At 41.5% G+C, this 25310-nt stretch overlaps 1 protein-coding gene across 8 annotated transcripts in view; it reads right to left on the bottom strand.

Moving 5' to 3' along the window:
* LOC100029507 (coiled-coil domain-containing protein 33) overlaps positions 1 to 25310 on the bottom strand; it is a 208550-nt gene that overhangs the window by 127893 nt on the left and 55347 nt on the right. For all 8 annotated transcript variants that reach the window (XM_007478152.3, XM_007478149.2, XM_056798672.1 and 5 more), the window contains exons 3-7: positions 22408 to 22541; positions 14769 to 14878; positions 12922 to 13017; positions 5480 to 5571; positions 1722 to 1842 (exon numbers count right to left, since the gene is read on the bottom strand). In XM_007478152.3, coding sequence (XP_007478214.1) covers positions 1722 to 1842; positions 5480 to 5571; positions 12922 to 13017; positions 14769 to 14878; positions 22408 to 22541 — 553 coding nt within the window. The remainder of the gene's footprint in view (positions 1 to 1721; positions 1843 to 5479; positions 5572 to 12921; positions 13018 to 14768; positions 14879 to 22407; positions 22542 to 25310) is intronic.

Below are 25310 nucleotides of genomic sequence, written 5' to 3'. Positions count from 1 at the left end.
CACCCTTAGGGCCTCAAAGTATAGAGTAGGAGTATTGAGCAAGAAGGTATCAAATTCAGTCAGAATAGTTTTGTATGTGTTGGGCCTGGGAGTCAGCTTCATGGAAAAGGGGAGGCAGGAGCTGCACCTTAGTAAATAGGTAGAATTTAGAGTGAAGGAGGAAGTTTATACTTCTCCCCTCCCATTTCCTTCATTGCCTGGAATGGTAGGGGCATGAGCAGAGAGAGGATAGCAATGAGCACCAATGGTAAATTGTGTATGTCTGAATAAATATTTCAGTAAACATTTATTAAGCACTAAATATATGCCAGGCACTGTGCTAAGTGCCTTCTGTATGTGCATGCACTACTTTGTATGATCCACTCTCTTGCAGATAAACACAGATTTGGATGATTATACCAGATTCTCATTTGGTGATGATAAAATAAAAATAGTTCAGTATGACTATTTCCCTGCACCCATTAATGTCTTCTGAATGGACTCCTGAATGATTCCCATCACACACACACACACACACACACACACACATACACACACACACACACACACACACACACACACACACCATTTCTCTTTTCCCTGTTCTCTTATATATACACTTCTTCTCAGGTCATTCCTTAATCTAGAAGGTCCAGCCCCATCCTGCTCTGACATTCTAAATTCTTCTGTCTATCCTCCAATTACCTAGCTCAAATTCCACTTCCTCCAGGAAACTTTCCTTGACTATGCTGACCCTCTCTTGATGAGAACATTTCACATTGCATTATAACTTTGGAATGGTTTAAAAAGTAAAATGACAGGATTTAACTGGAAAATATTAATATTATGTGTTAATATGAATTATGTATAACATATTAAAATATATAATATAAATTATGTAAGTATTAAATATTAAACATCATCTAGTTCAAACTCTTCATTTGGCAGAACCTTGGAAAAGTTAAAGAATTTTTCTAGCAAAATAGCACAGTAGAATGGATGCTGGCTTTGGAGTCAGATGACCTGACTTCAAATTCTGTCTCTGTCACTGAAATTTGATCCAGTGCCTTGGATCAAATAACTTCATTGTGCCTCTGTTTCCTCAACTGCAAAATGGAGAGATGAGGATAGATTCTCCCCTCACCCCAGTTCTATATCAACGATCCAATGACTGATCAAACAATGAAAAAATAAAGAATGGAATCAGAATCTGTGATTTCAGAAAATGTAGTCTTCCTACTATGTCATGTTATGAAAAGCATTAACATGATTCATTTTAAAACTTGATGATATACTTTCTTGATTCATTACTTGGATACTTGTGCATTGATATTTTGTCCTACTGAGAGAGATTGAGAGATCCCAGAAGGCAGGGACCATGCCCTCCTATTCTTTCTTTTCCATAGCACACCTAGTACAAATTTATAAAGAAAGCACCACCTCCTTTAAGATAGGAAGAATAAACATTATTATGCCCAGTTCACAGTGAAGAAACTGAAGCCCAAAGAATTTATGAGACATGCATAGAGTCATGCAACAAATAAGTGATATAGCCAGCATTTGAAATCCTAAATCCCAAACTAATATTCATTCCTGCTCTACTTACTTCACATTCATAAAAAATGATGGAATGAATGAATGAAAAATTACTTCCTTTCTAAATATATGAAGGAAAGAATGAATACTGACTATTGAAGTGGATAGATGGATAGGTAGAGATGGATGGATAGATAAATACTAACCTGGGGATATCCTTGCACATTGGTCCGAGGAACATCAAAAGACAACACTGAGGGGTTTGGAAAGTTGACAGTTCTCAAAGGCAGTCCCATAGATAAAGTGTCTTTGTTCAACGTAGTCTCCCTGGGGAAGAGAAGAAAGATAAGGGTAAGCATAATGGAACCCAGGAATATATGGAATTCCTCACTATACTCAGCACCTGGCAGTGAACAATAATATTTTGTCTTAGACCAAGAAATGTGGCAAGTCTAGCTCCTCTTATTCAGCATAGATCCATCTTTTCTATAAGAATAGCAGATGAGGGCAGAGAAACCCAGAAACCCAGAGTTTTGGGGGATCTTCTCTTGGAAACAGAGGTCTTGAGTATGAGCCCCAGTTTACCTGTTGACACATTTAGTGATTTTGTATGCCTTTATTTTCTGATCTATAAAATAGGTAAGCATCATAATCTTCCTTTGCTACTTATCGCCTACATAGAAGTGGAAATAATCATTGTCATTCTTACAAATGATTAGGCTATCTGAACACTGTAAAACTATAACTATGGCATTGGTAGAGTAGGGGTGGGGAGAATAGCAGTCTTTTGGGACGTGCTTTTGAGCAATGTATCATGAAAAAGTCCCTGAAGCCAATATGAAACCCAAACCATCTCTACCCATGTGGCCACCATTTTGATTCTGGCTCTCATCACCTCTTTCCCAGACTATTGTAACAATTTCCAGTCTTTCTCTTCTCCTATCCATCCTTCACATAGCTGCCAGAGTGATTTTAAAACAGAAAGCTGACTATGACATATTTATGCTCAAGAATTTTTAGAAGAAAATGGGCCAACCACTTCTGGAAAGCAATTTGACATTGAGCAAAGAGAGTGGCTAAAATGTCTAGATATTTTGAACCCAGAGATTCCTCAAGACAAAATGAAAAACATATATTAATACAGGTAGAGCAGCATTGATTATAGTTCTAAAGAACTAGAAATAAAATAGATGTCCATTGACTGCCAAATCACTAAACAAATTGTGATACATGAATGTAAAGGAATATTACTATGTGCTAAGGAAAATTAATATGACAAATACAGAGAAGCATAGGAAGATTTATATGAACTGATGCAAATTAAAGTAAGCAAAGCCAGGAAACAATATAGTGATTATTACAATAGAAATGGAAATACCAATCACATACAAAGTACTGAAACTGAACACTGAAATTATCAACATCCCCAAAGAAGAAATTTAAGGAAATATCACCCACCCTTCCACCCCTGCTCTATTCCTTGCAAAGGTCTGAACCCATGGGTGTGGAATGTTGCATACAATGATGGACTTCTTTGATATTTTTATTGGTTTGGCTCATTTTCTCCCTTCTTCCTCTATTTTCCTTTTAGATTCCTTGTTATAAGGAATGCTTTCTTGGAGGAAGGAGGAGGGATACAAGGATAAATGTTGATGATGTAAAAACAAAAGATATCAATAAAAATCCATTAAAAAAACCTTCAGTGGCAACTATTATATCTAGGAGAAGATACAAATTTCTTCACTTGATATTTAAAGCCCTTTACAATCTGACTCCACTCTCCCATTCCAGGCCAGTAAAGGCAATTTGCTTCTTTTCAGCTACTCTGTTTTCAGTCAAATTAGCCTAATTGTTGTCCTTCAAATTTGTTGATTCATCTCTCATTTTGGAGTCTTTGCATAGCCTGCTAATCTTACCTGCAATGTACTTTGTCCTTACCTCCATCTCTGAGAATTCCTAGCTACATACAAGACTCAGCTCACATGAGACATCCTATTAGAAGTCTTTTCTTATTGCTTTGAGTTGAAACGAGATGCTTCATATATCTCTAATCTATACTAAGAGGTTTTCTAGCCTGTCCAGAAAGACTACAGAGCTCCATGAGGCAGACAGGATGGAATCCTAAGATTTTACCAAAGGACTATGAGTTCTGAAGAGATTGTGTCCATTGCCCACTATTCTGGAAAGACTCATAAGGATTGAGAGAGAGAATTAGACTATAATCCCCTGAAGTCTTCTATGGAGGGCATTTCTATTTGTGTTCAGGGAATAAAGAATGATTATACTATTGACTCCCTCCTCTTTTTATTTACATCACTTGCTATCTTAATTAAATGCTTCTACTATTGTATTGGGGCCTCTTAACATTGTTCTTGTAATGGATGTTTTTATTGGTGGCGATTCAGGCCATTTTTACTATAATTGATCATCCCCAATAGCCACATTAAACCTGAGAAAAGAAGGAAGGAGCAGCTTCCTTCCATACATGGTTCAATGGATAGAGAGCCAGGCCTGTAAATGTGAGGTCCTGGATTCATATTGGACCTCAAACAATTCCTAGTTGCGTGACCTGGACAAGCCACCTAATCCTAACTATGTAGCCCTTATCATTATCACTCTTCTAGCTTGGAACTGATCCTTAGTATTGATTCTAAGAAAGAAAGGGCTTAAAAGAAGTAAAAAAAAGAAACAGACTTCAGAGTCAGAGTATTCAGAGTTTTCAGGGGTGTACTTATTACATACATTATCATTCCTTTTTCTTTCCTCAATCACTATGATACTTGGCTCTTTGCCCCAATACCTACTACCATATTTAGATGACTCAGTATCCACATTGAAGACTCTCGAAATTACTTGTCCGTATAATTCTTTGAATTCCTCAACTCCTTTCATGAGTATTTTAGCTCCCCGATAGTGCCTTGCACATAAGTGTTTAATACATATTTGTGAATTGAAAGAACCAAGTGTGGGAAGCACTCAGGCACAGACCTTTCATCAAAGAATTATTCAGAGGTCTCTTGCCTGACTCCCTTCACTGAGAACCAAAACGTTTAGGTAATTTAACCAATGTCACCCAGATTCTAAGAGGTAGAGGATTCCAGCCCAGTTTTTATGACTCCCATTCTAGGACTCTACCACATAACACTCCATTACAAATTCTATGTAGCTTATCAATGCAACAGTTGCTCCTTTATGTAGAGCACATTGTACTTTCCAAAGCATTCTTCACATCTATTATCTAATTTCATTCTCACATTGACCATATGCAATAGTCAAGACAGGCAACATCAACCCCATTATGCAGGTACCTAAACTGAGCTCAAAGAAAGAAAGTATTATGGGTAAAGAAAGATACCAAAGTCAGTGGCAGAGCTGGGATTAAAATTCCATTGTTCTGACTGCCAGCCAGTAGCCTTTCTAATACTACACAGTATCATATTTCTGTATTTCCTAAGAAGATCAGCTCTCTAAGATTCTTTCAGGAACTTAACTTCCCCCCCTGGTCTGAATAGGGGTCCTCTGAACAAACTTGGAGACACCATCTGTTATGTACTGCCTTGCCACTTCCAGACAAAATTGTGAAATGAATGGCTTAACATGTCATGACTCTTTCCTTTCCTCCTTGCCCCTACCTTTGAAGCCTTCTCCCTTCCAAGTTCCCTAGGGTGCTTTCTCCCTATTAGACTCTGAGATTAATCAGTCTCAATGAGACCCTTTTGTGAGAATTTCTTTCCAGAGCCATGTGCCTTCTAAGGCCAAGTCTTCCAGAGGGGTCTCAGAGTATCATTCATAGGCCAAGGAGGTCTTTTTTTATTTTTATTTTTTAAGAATTCTCACGTTTCCTGAACGGATACCATGTAGGCAATTGCCAACTTCATCTTTGGATAAAGCCAAGTGTATTGCCAGACATGAAGGAGATACTATTGCCCATTACCCAAGTCTTACCTCCTCATCCCCTACTTACTTGAACTCCTTATAGTTGGGAATGACACGGGCAACGACCATGAGGGGGCCAAAGGGATTGGCAAGGGTTTCATTGACCCCCCCAAGAAAGACCTGAAGGTAGAAAGAATAGCAGGTGAATGAATGCTTAGGACACAGAAAGAATCAAGGAACAGATCTCTTATATCAAATATTCAGCCGTCTCAGCTCAGCAATTTTGGTCATTCTCAACTTGACCACAAATTCCCTCTCCAGACCTCATTCTCCCTAATGCGCCCCCCCCCCTTTCATTCCAGCTAGGTAGCTTTCCTATCTGCCCAAATGTTCTGGACCCATTTGTGCTTTTGTGTCTTTGGTCTTTCTTCCTGGAATACCTCCCTCCTCCCCTTTGTCTTCAAGGACCAGCTTAAACATGGCGTCTTCTAGGAAGCTTTTCCAAACCACCCATGCTTGAACTGGTCTTTCCTCTTTCTGACTTCTTACTATCCTCAGTTGACATTGAACCACATCAACATTGTGAAGGCAGAAGTGACAAAGCAGAAAAGGCTTCTGGGATAGGGGTCAGAAATTTGGGATTGAATACTGGCTTTGCCACAGACTCATTGTTGTGAACCTGAACAATTCCCCTCACTCCTGGGGCTTCAGTTTTTTTCCACTTGCAAAATGGTGAAGATAATGTCTGCTGTAAGTATGTTGTAAGTATGTCCAGTGACATACATCAGGGCTCTTTTTAAAACTAGGAAGCACTTTATACATACACAAGTTTTGTTATGAGTAAGACACAAAAATATTTTCTATTTCTTTTGTGCTTTTTAAAAGAACAATCTCACTTCTGCTTCACAATGGAGTACTGGAAGTGAGAGCTGGGAAAACCTGAATTCAAATCCTACCACAAATACTAGCTGTCAAGTCACTTAACCTCAGTTTCTTCTGTAAAATGGAGATAATAATAATACTTCCTCCTTCAGCCTGTGTGAGGATTAAATGAGACAGTATGTATGAAATGTTTTGGAAACCTTAAAGCATGTGATATAAATGCCAGCAATAGATATTATTGCTTACAGATGAGGGATCTGAGCCAGGACAAGTATTCTCCTTTGAAAGGGGTCTGGACTAAATGATCTCTAAGGTTCCTTCATATGGCTCTAGTAAAGAAACTTACAGGGTGGCCCTTTCTTGGCAAAAGCGGTCCAATCTTCCAAGCTTGTTTGTGGTCTCCTCCTGCCTCTTTTGGCTCTCAGCTTAAGCTCTAGTCCTCTGTCCTATGCCTTCAAGGCCTTTCCCTCAGTTGGTAGTCAGCTAATTCCCAAGAAGGTTTTAGCAAATGAGGTTTAAGGAGTTCTCCCTCCTGGGGCCACATGCAGGGCATTAGGAAACTCAGAGAATGAAAAGCCTAAAGACTCCAAAGAATGAATCTATGATCGCAGAATTTCATGCACGAATTGGGGAGAAAAGTGTGTGAGTGCACGAGTCCTCCATATATATTGCTTGTGGGTAAAGTCAGACAAAGAGGTGTTTTTCCCACCAAGATGGACCTGGACTAACCATGTGACTGGACAGATCTGGTTCCTTTATTACTCACAGGAGGAGGGAGAGGCAGCCTCGGAACTGGTGAGGACAGATATCTAAGCTTTTAGGAGGAGACGCCAGAGGCAGGGGAGAGTAATTCACACCTATCCCGGGGCTGGTGTGCAGTGAATTGAATCTGCCCCCCACTCAAAGCCTTGTGATTAGCAGAAGCAATTTCTCTGGCTGTCTCACCCCCACTGAGGTTGCTCACGTGATCACTTGCCTCTGGAAGGGAAGCCTTCCACACAGGCAACTCTGGATGCTGGTGGCTGGCAGGGAGGGAGGAGTTTAGTAGGAGGTGGCTAGTTTGTCCTGGATGGGGGATGGAAATCTGGATGGGAAGATGGAGCTAAACTGTGAGGGCTCCTGCTCATCCTTCCATATATCATAGTTCCAGAGCTGGAAGGGACACCTCAGAGGCCATCTAAGTCCAGAGAGAGCCTGGTAGAGATGAAGGGTACTGTGTGAACCTGAACAATTCCCCTCACTCCTAGGGCTTCCGTTTTTTTCCACTTGCAAAATGGTGAAGCCAATGACTGCTTGAGGGATGTTGTGAGGGTGCCCAATGAGACATGTAAGGAAATGGAAGCCCAGGGAAATGAGGTTGTACAGATAATAAATACCAGGATTCCCCTTGATTCCATGACCAGGGTACAGGTTCTCCCACCATCTATCCAGCTCCAATTGAGCAGTTTATAATCTAGTCATTAAGGAAGATACAAAAATCAATTGAATCCACATTCTCAAGAGATAAGATTTTTTGTTGTTCTTTAGTCATTTTCTAGTCAAGTTGAGGCTCTTTGTAACCCTTTTGGGTTTTTTTATTCTTTTTTTTTTAATTAGCTTTATTTATTTAATTAATTTAGAATATTTTCCCATGGTTACATGATTCCTGTTCTTTCCCTCTCCTCCTCCTACCTCTCTCTCATAGCAATTCCACCAGGTTTTACATGTGTCATTGATCAAGACCTATTTCTTTTGGGGAATTTCTTGGCAAAAATCCTAGAGTGGTTGGCATTTTCCTTCTCTGGCTCATTTTACAAATAAGAAAAACAGAGGTAAATAGGGTTAGGTGACTTGCCCAGAGTCACACACCTAGTAACAGTCTAAGGCTAGATTTGAACTTGGGTCTTTCTGATGTCAGGCCTGGCACACTATCCTCTGCACCATCTAGAACTGATAGTCTATCAGGAGGAATAAAACATAGGCATTAATCTTTCCAGTGCAAAACAGAAAGGGGTTAGTGGCCACAGGTTTATGCAAAGAGCTGTGGACATTCAAATTACATATGTCTCAGAGAAACAGGCTAGCATTGGGGAATAGAATGCTGGGCTTAGCATCATGAAGATTTGGGTCTGAATACTGTTTTAAACTTTAGCTCTGTGACCTGGGGCAAATTGCTTAGCATATTGAAGCCTCAGTTTCCTCATCTGTAAAATGGGAACAATATTCTTTTCACTGAGGATCAAATGGGTTAAGGGATATTTATAGAAATGTGAGCTATTCTTATTAAAGATAAAAAATCTTATTAAAAATTCTTATTAGAGGAAGAGGCAGCAACTAAAAAAGGCATTGAAGGATGAATAAGTAAATATAGGGTGAGAGGGCTTTACAAAGAGAGGGGACCTTTCTAATAAAAAAGCACAAAGATGGAAAAAGATGGAAGTATTTTTAGGAAGTAGTGATGATAAGCATCAATTGTCTAATTGGTTTAATGAAAATAGGATGTTCAGTGAAACAATGTTGCAGCCAGTTTGCTTGGTTAATCACTGGCAGCTGATTTGTATCTTGGGGGATGTCATTATTAGTACTTTCATTTATATTACTGTGAAGTTTGATTACAATGTATAAATGATTTTCACCCAGAAATGATGGAGTCTGAAGCAACTCTGTGGGAGACAGATGTCTATATAGTTCAGATGGACTGAACACAAATTATATTCTGGGAGGGAGAAGTAGAAGGTAATACTTGGACCACAGCTTGAGGAGTTTAAATGCCCCCATGCGAGTCCTAAGGGTTGCTGATGATTCTGGAACCCAAGGATTAGTTTCTGGGAGGACTGTATTATGCAGAGAAAAGGCTATTTTGATTGCCAGAGACGTGACACATGAGAGCCTGGGTCCAGATTCCAAGGGGGTTGTGGTCCCAACTGACAACAGTCTTCTTGCTGAAGATTTAGGGGTATCTGAAATTTTCACCTATCTATAAGATATCTGGCCCTTGTGAGATATCAGCTTGAGGAGAGAGACTGCTTGAATAGGCTGCTGGCAGCTAGAGTGAAGATCAAGAAAAGGACCATCGATTGGACTTTACCTCTGGGATCTTGGCCCATATCTGGACTCTATTTGTAAGGTTCTGTTTGGGGAGAACTTAATTTATTTAGCTTAGGAAGTTAGCCAATAGGGTAGTTATTAAGGGGGATTAGTGTTGAGGATAAGAATAAGAAATTTCTCTTCTTCTTGTTACCCTCATTCTTATCCCATTTCCCCATCAATAAACTCAAAATATTTAAATGTTTGCCTCTTGTTTCTTCCCCTTAACCATCCCTTAATAACAGAACTAAGCTTCTCCCTGGGGCAGAAAGGATCCTGTGTGTACGCTGGTTTATACTCAAAACATGGTCCCATTCCTATTGGGGAAGCCCAACAACGAGATGTTCCCAGTCCTCCTTAAAGATTTAAAGGACTCTAGGGTCCAGTCACTGTACTTGCAGAAGGCTAAAAAGGTCACTGTACTTGCAGAAGGTTAAAAAACACAATGGAGAAGGGGGTATGAAAAGCACTTATGTGGGGGGGTAGCTGGGTGGCTCAGTGAATTGAGAGCCAGGTCCAGAGATGGGAGGTCCTGAGTTCAAATCTGACCTCAGACACTTCCTAGCTGTATGACCCTGGGCAAGTCACTTAACCTCAATTGTCTAGCCCTTACCATTCCTCTGCCTTGGAACTAATAACACAGTATTGATTCTAAGATGGAAGGTAAAGGGGTTAAAAAAAAAAAAAGAAAAGCACTTATGTGCATGGTATCCATCAGCCACTGCTGTGAGAAGACACATAGGTGGAGATGTTAGAAGCCATGTTAACAGACTGCCTTCAGGAAGCCCTCTGAGATTGATAGGATGAGCACAGAAGACTTTTCCTCACCCTTATGTTGCCCTGGCCTCCCAAAGCAAGTATGTTCTTATCGATTATGCCCTACCCTAAGCACATGCCTCTCTTCTCTTAATGCACATATGAAGTGTGTTCTCTATTGGAGTCTGAAGCAGCATTGTATGGGAGATGGCTTTAGTTCTTTTTTTTTTATCTAATTTTTATCCTCAGCGTCTATTTAACTGTGTGGGTGTCATTCAGTAAGTAGATCTGAGCCTCAGTAAAAAGCAAGTATTTTCCCCTGCTGCCCCTCCTTGATATGCCCTTTCCATTTTCTCTGTTCCCTACACATGATGTTATATCTCCCATCTACATACCTTTGCACTGGCCATCCCCCCTGCCTGGAATGCACTCCTCCCTTACCTCCAATTCCCAAAGTTTCCTCCTCCTTGAAGACACAACCCAGACATAATCTTCTGCACGAGGCCTTTCCTGATATCCTCCCTCTCTGCCTCCCTCCCTCCCAATCACTTTCTTTGTATTCTATATATTGAATTCACCCAGTAAATGAAATACTTTGTATTATGTAGAGATCATTGTATTTAATAACTTTATATCTATTTTGTAAGTATTTTTGGACGTACTTGTTACGTTTCTCATTGGAATTTAAGTTCATTGAGAGTAGGAAGCATTTAATTCTTTGGACTTGTATTCCCAGCTCTTGGGCTGGTTCCTGACACATAGTGGGTACTTAATAAATTACTGTTGGTTGATTCGTCCCTCAAAAATACTCTCATATTACCCCACCTTCTGGCAGAAAGGAAAGTCCCCTGCAGTAAGAAGGACCAAATGAGTTCCCTCTCTCAGGGGAGGGTTGGCTGTGTCAGCAAAGGAGCCATGGCAGGCTGGTGGGGAATTTGAAGACCCTGAAGATTTTTCCAGTGTCCTTTAAGATATTGGTAGGACCAGCCCAGTGGTGAAGGGGAACTGTATAGGCATCTGGAAATGTTACTCACCTCTACTCTCTAATTACCTGATGAACAGAGACAACCACCCAGGGAGGAACAGAGAAAAGGAGAAAAAGAACAAAGATGGCAGGTGGTGGTGGTGGTGGTAGTCATTGATTCTTTGAGAAGCTGAAACTAGGCAACTTCTGCCTCAGAGCCCAAATCAATTGTAGCCTGACAGCTGTGATGTAGAAAGGGAAAGGGCATGTGTTTGGGAGTGAGGAAGGTGTCCTCAGGGGTCCATGTCAGAGTGTTGATTGGGGCATTCTTTCTCTGCTGTCAAGAAGTCAGGAGGGATAACATGGCAGAAGCCTGAGATGGAAGAGGGATGGGAATGGAGACAGAGGATGAGAGGAAATGGCAATGAAAGAAGAGATCAGAATTAGAAAGGGTATAAGGCCAGAGATTGGAGAAAGCACAGGGATAAGTTAGAAAATGGGGAGGGGGAGGAGTTATGGATGCAAGAAGGGAAAGGGATGTTAGAGAGAGGATATAGTGATGAAAGAAGAGGTATTGGAAAGACAGTAGGGATTAGGAGACAGGGATGAGAGAAAATATGAATGGGAGAAGAGACAAAGATGAAATGGAAAACTGAAGAGAAAGAATCAGGAAGAGACAGAAATGAAAGAGGGAATGAATATGAAAGGAGAGAAAGGGAGGAGGGAGAAAACAGAAATGAAAGCAGGAATTAACTGAGGGTGGCTAGCACTAGAGGACAAAGGAACTTCAGAGACCATTTAGTCTAATCCCTTTTTCCAAATGAAGAAACATGGGGTCAGTGACTTGTCCAAGGTCATGCAAATAGTAAATGGTAGAGTTGGGATTCAAACTTGGATTCTTTGACTAAAAATGTAACACTCTCCATGCCTCTACGACCTGGATAAGAGGGGACAGGAGCAAGAGTAGGAGTTGGGATAAAGCACTGAATGTGGATGAGAGAGGGGAGAGATAGGGAAGAGGGAATATAGATGAAAAAATAGAGATATGAGAGAATAAACACAGATTCTCTGCCCAATCTCAGTCTCAGTTGATGGAGACATTAAAACAGTGATAATGTGAGGCTAGCAAGCTGCCTTTTGAAAAAGGAATGAAACATGCCAGATCTCACTAGAGATGGGGCTGGCTAACTAAGGACCTAACTAATGGCCCTGAGATGTCTACTTAGGGATTTTCTACAGAAGTGGGATGTGTTTTCTACTTTCTTGGGGAGCATCACCGAAAAACAGTATGGCACCAGGAGGGCTTCCTAGGAACTATGGCAGATGAGAAGGAACCCGATTTGTTTTTTTCCCAGAGATCTAGGAAGATTTTGGTACCTGGCATTCTCAGAACATCATAGGAAGAAGGAACCTAAGACCACCAGTGGAGGTAAGGAACATAACCATTTGTTATCCCCTTTTCTCTCAGTTTACATGAATGTGTATGTATATGTTGTGGGTCAATCTATACTCTTCTTGTAAGATCAGTTATCTTGAAAAGGGCAAGTTCATTTTTTTTTCTTCCCCAATTTCTTTCCATTCCTATCTCTCTTTTTTGACTTTTGGGATAAATTTTTTATCCAAAGGAGCCCCTTTGAAGAAGGAATTGAATACTGATCACACCTGATGGTCCCTAACTCTCTCCCCTGCCCACAACAATCACCCTTATTTTCTTCCTCTGCCTCCTAGTTCCTCCTCTCCCCATACTGGTGCTCCCCACCCTCACCTCCTCCCCTTCCCACAAATGGTGATTCCCCAGCTCCCTCTGCTGTGTGACTTATAACCCCAAGATAGTGTTCCCACCAGCCCTCTTTATGCCTCACCTCTAAGGCTGTGTGAGTGCATCCAATGTATCGGGGCATGAAACTGCTTTCCCGAGTGACTGAAGCATACAATTTGGCCAAACCATGCTTGTGAGCCTGAGGACCAGTGGAAGTGATGACAACAAAGATGGAGAGACAGAAGAGATAAAACACAAGGTTTAAGCAGCATGCCCAGCCATAAATCAAGGCCCTCCCTGCATAAGGCCAAATGTTGGCCACAACCCATTCTGGCTTTGAGCAACCGACCACTAGAGCAGAATCTGGTAATTAAAACCCAGTGTCCCTTGGAACCTTTAGAGAGAGATCAATATATAATAAATCTTTGGATTTGCCATTTGAATATCTCAACATCCTTAAAGGTCCATGGCCTACTTGCTCCTTTTGTAAAAACAGGGATAACTATACTAGAGTACATCAGAGGATCCAATAAGATAATGGATGAGAGTCCATTGAAGCCAACCACAAAGGGTTATTGTCACTAGAGAAATGATAATAATAACTCAAGCATATAATACTTAACTGTTAAAAAGCACTTAACAATCTGATTTGACCTTCACAACAACCCTGTGAGGAGGGCAGCAGACATGCTCAGCCTCATTTTTCAAACCAGGGAAGTAAAGTCCAGGGAGGTTAAATGTTTTAATACCACTTATAAGTGGCACAACCAAGATTTGCCTTCAGATCTGACTCCAAATAAATGGAGAGGTAGAAGACTCATATTCTAATCATGAGACTACTAATGGGATATGGGATGCCCCTGAGACTATCTTTTGACTTTGATGAGGCTAAGTTTCCAGCCTGTTACATAGGGAAAGCACACTATACAATAGGGAGAATATCAAAGGATTAATCATGAACTGTCTGTCATAGCAATGGAATCCTACTCCTTCATTAAGGTCTACACCTGAAAGTCTCACACTTATATCCATCTTCATCTTCCCACTGAAAGAAAACAGATATACTCATGCATTGTTAGTGGAGCTGTGAATTGGCTCAGCCATTCTGGAAAGCAATATCCCAAAAGTTATTAAACTATGTATATATTTTGACTCACTGATACCACTACTAGGACAATAACCCAAGGAAAACAAAGAGGAAAAGGACTCATATGTTAAAAAAATGTATCATAAAATAAAAACTATAGCAGCTCTTTTCACAGTAGCTAAAAAAAAAGGAAACTAAGGGAGGTGCCCTACTATTGGGGAATGACTAAACAAATTGTGGTATATGAATAATAATGGAATATTACTATGCCATGAAAAATGACAAAATGGACAGTTTCAGAAGAAACTGAGGAACAGTAGAACAATTTATACAATGATAACAACACTATTGGGAGAGAACTTTGAAAGACTTTTGAAACCAAAAGTTCCAAAGAATGAAAATGGCATATCCTCTTCCTTCATTGCTGCCAGAGTTGATGTACTTAAATGCAGGAAGAGATATATATTAGGAGTTTGTTTTCCCAACTATGCATTTTGTTGTCTAGGGCTTTATTTGGTGGTTTCTATTTCCTCAGTGAGAGGAGGGACAGGTAGTAGGAAGGATAGATTAAAAAAACAACAAAGGGAAAAGTCTTTGAGGGTCCCAAATGCCAACAAAAATAAATTCTTGTCCCAGTGGTGTTGGATGGGTCCATTTACATCCAGAGCCCCCCATCCCCACCCCCCACCCTGCCCCAGCCCTGAGCTCACATGCTTTCCTGAATAAAATGTTTGGAATATAGCCATTATGCTTTTCCATGAGTCTGTTCTGACTGAAAAGAGGTAGTGGAATTCTCCAGCAAGTCCCCTTCCAGGACAAAGGGGAACTGCCCACAAAGCTGGCTTTTTGGCCAGGATACTCACCATTGTCAGCTCAAAATGGTAGGGATGAAAAGGACGGAGGTACTTGATGGGAATCCTGTAGGTAGCTAGCACATCTCGAGTTTTGCTGTCAAGTACCGACAAGATTACATCTAAAAGGGAGAACAGAAAGGACAGCTCAGGTGGGACTTCTGGTAGGCTTCACTCTGACTGTGAAAGAGAGGGAAAGTGGGAGAGAGGGAGAAGAGGAGAAAGAAGAAAGAACAAAAGAGAATGAGAGAGGAGGGAGAAAGGAGATTGCATGAAAGAGGAGAAATAGAAAGAGGGAGAGAGGGAAGAAGAGAGATTAAAAGAGTGATAGAGGAAGGATAGAAGAGACAATGAAGAAGGAGAGGAGAGGAGAGGAAAGAGAGAGAGAGGAGAAGAAGAAGAAGAAGAAGAAGAAGAAGAAGAAGAAGAAGAAGAAGAAGAAGAAGAAGAAGAAGAAGAAGAAGAAGAAGAAGAAGAAGAAGAAGAAGAAGAAGAAGAAGAAGAAGAAGAAGAAGAAGAAGAAGAAGAAGAAGAAGAAGAAGAAGAAGAAGAAGAAGAAGAAGAAGAAGAAGAAGAAGAAGAAGAAGAAGAAGAAGAAGAAGAAGAAGAAGAAGAAGAAGAAGAACAGGAAGAAGAAGAAGAAGAAGAAGAAGAAGAAGAAGAAGAAGAAGAAGAAGAAGAAGAAGAAGAAGAAGAACAGGAAGAAGAAGAAGAAGAAGAACAGGAAGAAGAAGAAGAAGAAGAAAGAAAGAAAGAAAGAAAGAAAGAAAGAAAGAAAGAAAGAAAGAAAGAAAGAAAGAAAGAAAGAAAGAAAGAAAGAAAGAAAGAAAGAAAGAAAGAAAGAAAGAAAGAAAGAAAGAAAGAAAGAAAGAAAGAAAGAAAGAAAGAAAGAAGGAGGAGGAGAAGGAGGAGGCCATACTCAGGGAGCAAAAGGAAGGACATACTACATATAGACATGCATGTATACACACAGACTTACAAAGTTATACCCAGAGCTAAATAGGTCTTTGCATACATATGATGGGCACACACACACAAATACAAAAGTTCTCATAAATGCAAATATCCACATTGACATAGGTACCCATACTACATTGATACACTAAATTCCATAGATAAACCTATTTTCTGAATAAGGGTTATAGACTATTGTCTCCATATGGAATTGGGGATGTTGTTGCCAACCAGTACCCTGCTCCTTGGAATTAGAAGCCTCCAAAATCTAAACAGCTCCATTCATTCAAGACTGAAAGCAGCTCCTCTGCTGCCTTGGCCTACATGGTCCAGTCCAAGCTATTTCCCCAAATCCAGGACACATTTCCTTCTCTTTTGAAATTCCCTAGATTCACTTGAAGTCATACAGTGACCTCTGGGTGTTCTAGTTGCTATGTAATCAACTTTCCTTTCCCATTGAATGAGAGGAAGCCCATTTCACAGAGTAATTCCAAGGAAAGATGGTCAATCCTCTTTGTTACTTTGGACCCACTTGCCTTTTACTCCTCTGGAATAGAAGTAAAATTATAGAATGTCAGAGCTAGCACAGACCTTGGTTCACACTTCCCATTTTGAAGAAGAGAACAAATTTCAGAAAAGGGAAGGGACAAGTTGAAAGGCACACAGCTAGTTGGTGGCAAGGCCAAACCTTCTGTCTCAAAGACCACTGCTCTTTTCATTATATTTTTATGTCTCCCAAGGTAGAAAGAGGAGGAGAAAGTGGTGAGGTGGCAGGATGAAGAGAAGGCAGAACAAGAGAAGGGTAGAACAAGCAAAGGAAGACCAAGAGAAGAAGTGATGGGTGGAACAAGTGAAGGAGAATGGTAAATGAAGAGATGTAAGGGAATTGGTGAAGCAAAAAAAATTAGGTAAAGGAGGGAAGGAAAGATAAGGAAATAGCATATAAGAGAGAGAAGGAAAGAAGAGAAGAAAGGAAGAGAGAAAAGAAGTAGGAAGGAGAGAAAAGGGAGGAGGGAAGAAGCTTTTTTTTTTAACCCTTACCTTTTGCCTTAGAATCAATACTGATTGTATTGGTTCCAAGGCAGAAGAGCAGTAAGGGCTAGGCAATGGGGGTTAAGTGACTTGCCCAGGATCTCACAGCTAGGAAATGTCAAGAGGCCAAATTTGAACCCAGGACCTCCCATCTCTAGGTCTGAGCCACCCAGCTGCCCACAGGAAGAAACTTCTTGAAAAGCTTTTTTCAATAAAGAAATACTCATTTAGTTAGTACCTGTCACTGTGGTGAGTGATGGGGATTCGGAAACATAGCAGAAATGGTTCCTCCCCTCAAGTAGCTTACAGACCAGTGATGATCTGACTAATGCAGAGAAGAATCTTGAACCTTGTCAACCATGCCCTTCGTTATCCCTGAGAAGTCCCTCATAGCCTTCTGGGTCTGGCCTAACTCAGCCAATTAGGTTTATTCTGATTGACAGCCCACGTGGGCACAAAGGGCAAAGGAAAATGTAAACTGGAGGTTGTTTTTTTGTTTGTTTTTTAAATTTTGTCTTTGTAGCCCCAGCATCTAGCACAGCCTGGGGCCTCGCTCATAGTAGGCCCTTAATAAATGTTTACTGAATTAGATTGCATTAATGACACCCTCCTCCTGAGTTTGCTCAAGCCCCGGGATACTCTAGGGCTTCTTCATTCTCCCTCCTGCTTGGATGGGAATGGACAGCGCACTCCTTTCAGCACCTCCTATGGAGGTGGCCTTCCCCGGCTGTCTCCAGCATCCTGTATGCTCACTGAACAGATTAGCTAGTAATGGGGTTGGGGGGTGGGGAGCCACCACTCCCATCTCTGCCTGGTTTCCGTGCTAGGAACACGCCTAGTTTTGCTGCCATTGTCTCCCCCTTCCCTGCCTCCTGCTAGCTCTCTTTGTGTCATGAGCAAAAAGCCATTTCTGTCATGTTGACCCTGACACAGGGAGAATGAAATTTTCTTTTGCCTTTCATTAGCACGTCCTTGAATTCCACCCCCCTTCCATTTTCCACCTCCTCCATTTTTACCCCCCCCCTTTGCTGCCCTCACACATCACCACAGCAACGAGCTCAGAGTCTTTTTTTTTTTCCCCAGCCCTGGCCACTTCAGCTCAGGGAGAGCTGCTGGGCAAACTTCTCCCTTTTCTGCATGAATTGCCAGGTGTGCTGAGCCCTGGACTGGGGTCAGAGCTGCTGCTGGGGAAATCCTCTGAGAATCCTGAGGGGCATGTGTTAGGGAGCCAGGCCCAAGCTGGGATCATCCTCCATTCCCCACCTCTGTCTTCCCTTCATGAATCATTCTTCATTTTGGTAATCCCCCTCATTGTTCTTCATCATCATCATCATCACCGCAATAACAACAATGGCAACAGTAATAATCCTTTGCCTCATATACAGGAGATTCCTCTCCTGTAGGGAGTAGTGGGCTTCCCCCTTTTGTGAGACGAGGTATTCTACTTCCAAGATAATATTGGTTTTTCTTAACTGCCTTTCAGGAAGGTAGAAAAATCTAATTGTTCATTGAAAGAGAACCAATCCCTGCAAACAGAAACCCAAGATCATCTGACTCTAGAGCTCTGGAGGGGTTATATCCCTCTCTGCCTCCAGTCCAGAAAGATGGGAATCTGGTTCTCTCAGGGATCACCTTTGAACCAGATTGCACAAATTTTTTCCACAGCTTTCTGGCTCGTTAATAGGTTTTTGGGATCCAGGAAATCACCCAGTCCAGCATGCTCACTTTACAGATGAGGAAACAGAAGCCCAAAGATAAAAAGGAGCTTTTTTAAGGTCCCCCAGTTAATGAGTGGCAGCTCTGAGATTCAAACCCAGGTGCCTCAAAATGGAATGATCTCTAAGGTCCTGATGACCTCTAACATTCTGAGAAGAGATGAGTCTTGGAGTGGCTCTGGAGGAAATGACATAATTCCATTATTACAAGTTGATGTCACACAGAGTTTGAAACCCAAAGCTCAAAGGATTCTAACAGCTTGGAATACCCCAATAGTTAAAGGATAAAAATTTTTATTTGAGGGGAAAATGCTGGAAGATAAAAAGAATACAGAGACATGGAGGAACCTTGGGCTAATCTTTAGGGATTTGTTCACCTGGAATAATTAGGCATTCAGTGGACAAAGTGAATAGACATGTAGAGACATGTCATCCTTTATCCACAAAAATGTCATTCCTTGCCCATTTATCTGCAATGAAACGTGCTCCAAGCTGAATATTGAGTTTGAGCGGCATGGAAAAACGCCCCTTCTTTTATGACCTTCTGTACATTTCTCTGTAAAGAATCACTTAATGACTCAAGTTAAAGATTTGTCCTCTAAACACTGGATAAGTCCAATATTTATCCAGGGCTAGGAATTTTGGAAGAAACAAAAAGAAAGACCCAGCCCCTCCCTTCGAAAGGCTTATATTTCAGAAGGAGAGATAAAAACCCAGATGCCATCAAGGTTGAAGGCTCTCAGTGTAACATGAGTCATGGTGGGTGGTGAGGTGTGCTGTGAGGAGTTCAGATGAGGGAGGCGTAGGGCCTGACTAAAAAGGCTTTATGGGGAGGGCAATTTTTGAGCTGAGCCTTGAAGGACAAGTTGGAAGTAGGGAGAGCATTCCAGATGAAGGCAAAAGTACCAAAGTAGAAAGAAAGAAGGATGTTTCATTGTTTTTGGAGCTGGAAGATATTTTAGATCTGATCTGATCCCTTAATTTTAGAGATGAGGAAACTGAAGTTTCCCCTCTGAAGCTATTCAATTCTGAGATTGAGTTCTTGCCCAGAGTCACCAAAGTAGGACATTATTTTTTCAGGATGCAAATCTGAGGCTAAAATGTCCAGATCCAATGTTCCTTCCACCGGATATCTACTAACAGAAGTGAGTTATAGCATAGGGAAAGAGAAAGAGGTTAGTATTAGATAAGGATCAAAAGATAGAGGGGAAGATTTTGAGGCAGGACTGGAGGACTTCCCTGAATGTCTGGTTATGGAATTTGGTTTGTATTAGGTAATAGGGAGCCATTGAAAGATACAGCAAGAGACTAACATGATCAGAGCTGTGCATTAAAAAGTCCAATTTGGCAGCATGTGAAAGATGAGCTGGTAGGAGGAAATTAAAGGGGAAAACAAGTTAATAGACTTATTTGAATAGTTCAGGGAAAAGGAACTGAGGGGTCTGAAGTAGGCTGGTGATAATGGGGGTAGAGGATAAGGATAGAAGAGACACTGGGGAGGTAGGATTGGCAAGACTTGAGCAATTGGTTGTGATGGTAGCTAGGCAGGGTGAGGGGCTGGTCTGTGGGCAGAAAACAGATTTTCTGTGTGAAGGAAGCCCACTCTTTAATATGTGGTCTAAATTTCTGGCCTCAGTTATCTTTTTTGTTGCTTTAACCACTTAGCTGCTGTACAAAAGAATACTTTGAAAAAAGAAAGAAGAAAGAAACTAGAGAAAGTTAGAGGTTTGGCAACAACCCATTTATCATTCTCTGAAATACAGCTGAGAACTTGGAAGGAAGCCAAAAAGCTCTCTGAAGTAATCAGAGTATGTATCATAATGTACATGCATGCATTTGACTCATAAGAATGAACCTAAAAGTTCTTACTTAGAACCTACTGACTCTTAGTTAACACAAAATTCTAATTAGCTTGGGGGTTTATAGTTTTTCTCAGGTCACCCCAAATTAAAAATATCAAATTAGAGGTGGGGCAAGTGAAGGGAAGATAGGCAAGTGTTAGATTTAAAATGGTTGAGGTCTTAAACTGTAGTGATTAAAATGGTGGAAGATATAAATTGTGATAGATATAAGAGAGGGTGAGTAAATTTGACAGCAGAAAATATGTTTCACTACAGTGTCTTGGTTTTTTAATCAAATATAAGGTGGTTGCCAGGGAAATATTCCCAATTATTCAAAACAGTGGAACAAAAAATATATGAAAAGGAGACACATGAACTGGTGGAAAGGACTGTGGACTGGTGGTAAGAAGACCTGAGTTCTAGACCTGACTGTCATTAGGCAACTCATTCTATTTTTTCCTGATACCAATTACTCAGCAAGTTTTGGCAATCCTATTTCTCTAGGGCAGCAATGGCGAACATTTTAGAGACTGAGTATCCAAACTACAACCCTCACCCAGCATGGGAGTCCCCCATTTTACCCCAGACAAGGAAGGGAGGAAGAACTCCTGTTGGGCTGCTGGGCAGAGGAGTGGTCGTGTGAGAAATGTCCTCAGGCATGCATGGAAAGGGGGAAGGGAGCAGCTCCCTCTGGCATGCTCTAGCATAGTGCCATAGGCTCACCAACATGACTCTAGGGTGTTTTCTATTCTTATTGTCCTCTTATGCTCATTATCACCAATCTAGGTCTGGCCCTATCTCTTATCTTGACAAAGCTGGGCAAAACTGCCAATATTTTTCACTTAGAGCAAGTAGAAAGAGCGGTAGGCTTCCCTAGAATATTGTCTAAGGAGAGCAAGTAATCTCTGAGATTGTATAAGACTTCACAGCTACCAAAGAACTGACATGGGATAGCTAGGTGGCTCAGTGATTAGATAGTCAGGCTTGAAGACAAGAGGTCCTGGATTTAAATCTAGCCTCAGATTCTTCCCAGCTGTGTGACCCTGGGCAAGTCATTTAACCCCAATTGCCTAGCTCTTAATGTTCTTTTACCTTGGAATGGATACTTGGAGTGATTCTAAGTCAGAAGGTAAGGGTTGGAAAAAAAATAACTGATTGCTACTCATGAGAAAGGATGGCAATGACCAAGTTCATGGCCACTGAGGAATATAGTACACACATCCTGAGACTCTGGGGTTTCTCTGCAGCTGACAGCTCAACTTCTGAAGGATTGGAGCATATCGCTTCTGATGGGGTGGGGTAAGCAGGGAAGGAAGTACACTGGGAAAAAAGTGCTCTCAATGCCCTCTAGATTTTTCACCTTGGAACATTGGGCTTCAGTGCTTCAGCTCTAGCAGTCTCTGATTCAATCATCTCCAAAGCCCAACATTTGGATGATGATTATTTATGGTAGGAGCCAAGAGTCCCATATACCTCAATAGGCATAAACAAGGGTCTCCCTGGGTCAATTAAAAAAGGTTACATTCTGACCCCTATCTTCTGTTTAGAAAGCATTTTTTAAATTAAATTTTTATTTTTTTTAAATCCTTACCTTCCATCTTGGAGTCAATACTATGTATTGGCTCCAAGGCAGAAGAGTGGTAAGGGCTTGGCAATGGGGGTTAAGTGACTTGCCCAGGGTCACACAGCTGGGAAGGGTCTGAGGTCAGACTTGAACCTAGGACCTCCCGTCTCTACGTCTGACTCTCAAATCCACTGAGTCACCCAGCTGCCCCCTAGAAGGTATTTTGAAAGAAACATTTCCATTCCAAATGGCCACAGGGATAAATTTTGGGGCTGAAAAGGAAAAGTCTCAATTATTTGGCAAATCAACTTAGGGATGAGCTAGGCTAAATGAGTTGTGTCTGTATGTGAATTTCTTTTTCAATCCAATCAATTGCAATATAAGATATCATAGCAATATCATTCGAATTGAGACTGAAAATTCATTTGAAACTCAATTGTTCCCTCAGGACCCCATTGGAGAGCTCTGTTCATATCATTTGCCTCTGGCCCACCACTGAGAGTTTTCCCTTCCAGCCCACCTTCTCTGCAAAGCCAAGACCTCACCTTCACGACCCACATCTGAAGTTTGGGTCTCCAGCTTGACTGTCGTCTCCCAAGTGGGGCTCTTTGTGGGCTCCCAGGTAGTTGAAGTGACAGCTGCAGATTCCAGGTGTTTTTCTTCCTGTGAAGTGGTTTTCCTGAGGGGAAGATAGAAAAAAAGGGGAGATTGGAAAAGGAAAACTGGAATAACTCCACCATACAAACCCCAGGATCGTTGGTCTTTTGGGTCCCAAGCAACAAAGGAATTGAAGGGTAAGTTCAGAAACTGACTCTCAAAGACTAAGATTATCCAGTAAAGCCACTTGCCAGGGCCCTGGGGCATTCTCGCCTCTTTTTTTGGCATCTGGGTTAATGTCCGGTCTTGCCTCCTCCATTGGGTACCCGGGCACTATATATCATTAATAGCTACACAGTACTGTTCTGTCTCTGGGAAAGAGGAAAATGCAAATCTTGCTTAGGCTACCTTCCTTCATCCTGTTCAATTTCTGACCATCCTCAAAAACCTAATTCAAATGCCACCTCTACCTAGAAGACTTGCCCGATTTCCTCTGAAGAGCAATGGCCTTCTCTTTCTAGTCTCACGCTTGGTGTTGTGCCTCTCTCAATGCAATGAGTGTGTCATCCTGTTTATTATGGCTCTCTGGCTTGGAGGCTTGATCCCTTGGAAGTCGAAGCTCCATATGAGCAAGGAACTTGCCTTTTCCAAACTTCTTGGTATGGAAGCCACCTAGTACCACACTGGTCTCCACATGGTAGGCATGTAGAATGAGATCTATTTTTGCACAGGGCTACATATTTCTTCCACATTTTTTGTTTTGTTTTGTTTTATTTCTAGGGGAGGGGAGGAGGTGGGAAGAAGAGAAAATAAAGTACTAATTGCCACAAACGAATGAATTAAGAGATGCTTTTGTTGTTGTAGTTGTTGTAGTCATTGCCTAAGCTTATGGTGGCAGAACTGGAGAAGTGGCCAGCAGGGCAGAAGGGAAGGAGTAACCCAGGTAGCTTAAGTCCCTGCTCTTCTGCTCTAAGGTACTAAAAAGAGGAGGAAAGCAGGCAGGTCCTGAATGAGCTCGCTTGGAATGGTAACAGGAGTGACCTTGACTTTGGAACTGTTTGGGACTAGCATGGAGAGAAAGGGAGAGAAGGAGAGAGTGGTAGAGGGAAAAGGAGAGAAGGGAAAGGAAGGAGGGAAGAAGAGAAAAGAAATCACCCCTACATTAATGATTCTTTGTGTTGTGAACCCCTAAGAGCATCAAAAATATCTTGAGGATTGTGCCAAACATCTCAGGTAAGGGTATCAATGGATGTTTTGGGAGAGATCAGCAGGGTTACCCCCTCCTCAATAATATTCAGCTCAAAAGCTCAGGGGTTAAATGACATTTATATAATGGTTTTAAAATGTACCAAGTACTTTACTTGTATCTTATTTGAACCTTATAGCCATCCTGCGAAGTGAGAACTACAAGTTTTATTATTCGTATTTGAGGCTGAGGAGTTAAGTGACTTACCCAGGGTCACTCAGCTTCAAAGAGCAAAAGGCACAACTTGAACATAATTCAACCCCCACCCTTCAAGTACAGCACCTTTTCTATTATGTCAAGGTGAATCTCCATCAGTTGGCATACTAAATAGTCCCAGGTAATGACCCATTCAGGCTCTCCCATCAGGAATTTATCAGAATTGCTCTTTAACCTGTTCCTATTTTCTATCTCTTACACCTGTCAGTGCAAAAGAAAGGGACACATCATTTCTTCTATGCTTGTCTTTGTTGTCTTCTTTAAACTGAAAGTACAGTACAACTATTTTTAGTATTGAGCAATTTGGTGACCAAGGTAACAAGGTTCCATGGAAGATCCCTTAACTGGGGGATGAGACATCAATTCTGGTCTTGCCTTGACAAATCATTTCATAATGATAGTTCACACAGACATAGCATCTTGAAAATGTTTTCTCTATAATGACTCTATGAAATAGGTATTATCCCCATTTTACAGATGAGGAAACTGAGACCAGGAGATGCCAAACTACTTCCCCACAGCCACTTATCTGACAACTATCAGAGTGATGACTGTGCCTGCAAGTGGGTTCCTTCCATGCCCTCTCTCCTTTCTGGGTCTCAATATCTAACATTATATGATGATAATTTTGACTTCCTTTCACATTGATTACAAATACAGCATTAACCCTATTGACTTGCAATGTCAAAGAGCCCCTGATAAACAAAGATGGCAGAGTTAGATGGAACCTTAGAGATCAACTAATCTTTGTATCCAGTAAGGCTTAAAAAGTAATTTTGTACCCATTTACATTCATGAAACCTCCCGTTTTATATTTGAGAAAACTGAGGTCCAGAAGGGGAATCTTCAAAGTTACACAAAGCAAGGAAGAGTCAAAACTTGAACTCAGATCTTCTGATCCCCAAACCAGTATTCTTTCCACTATACCATCCATCTTCCTTCCTCCTTCCCTTCCCTCCTTTCTTCCTCCCTCCCTTCCTTCCTTCCTTCCTTCCTTCCTTCCTTCCTTCCTTCCTTCCTTCCTTCCTTCCTTCCTTCCTTCCTTCCTTCCTCACTTCTTCCTTCCTTCCTTCCTTCCTTCCTTCCTTCCTTCCTTCCTTCCTTCCTTCCTTCCTTCCTTCCTTCCTTCCTTCCTTCCTTCCTTCCTCCCTTCCTCCCTTCCTCCCTTCCTCCCTTCCTCCCTTCCTCCCTTCCTTCCTTCCTTCCTTCCTTCCTTCCTTCCTTCCTTCCTTCCTTCCTTCCTTCCTCCCTTCCTTCCTTCCTTCCTTCCTTCCTTCCTTCCTTCCTTCCTTCCTTCCTTCCTTCCTTCCTTCCTTCCTCCCTTCCTCCCTCCCTCCCTCCCTCCCTCCCTCCCTCCCTCCCTTCCTTCCTTCCTTCCTTCCTTCCTTC

This window comes from Monodelphis domestica, chromosome 1 (genome assembly GCF_027887165.1).
Source record: "Monodelphis domestica isolate mMonDom1 chromosome 1, mMonDom1.pri, whole genome shotgun sequence".
NCBI lineage: Eukaryota > Metazoa > Chordata > Mammalia > Didelphimorphia > Didelphidae > Monodelphis > Monodelphis domestica.
Note: the sequence above shows the minus strand (reverse complement) of the source record. Positions and strands in the feature narration are given on the sequence as shown.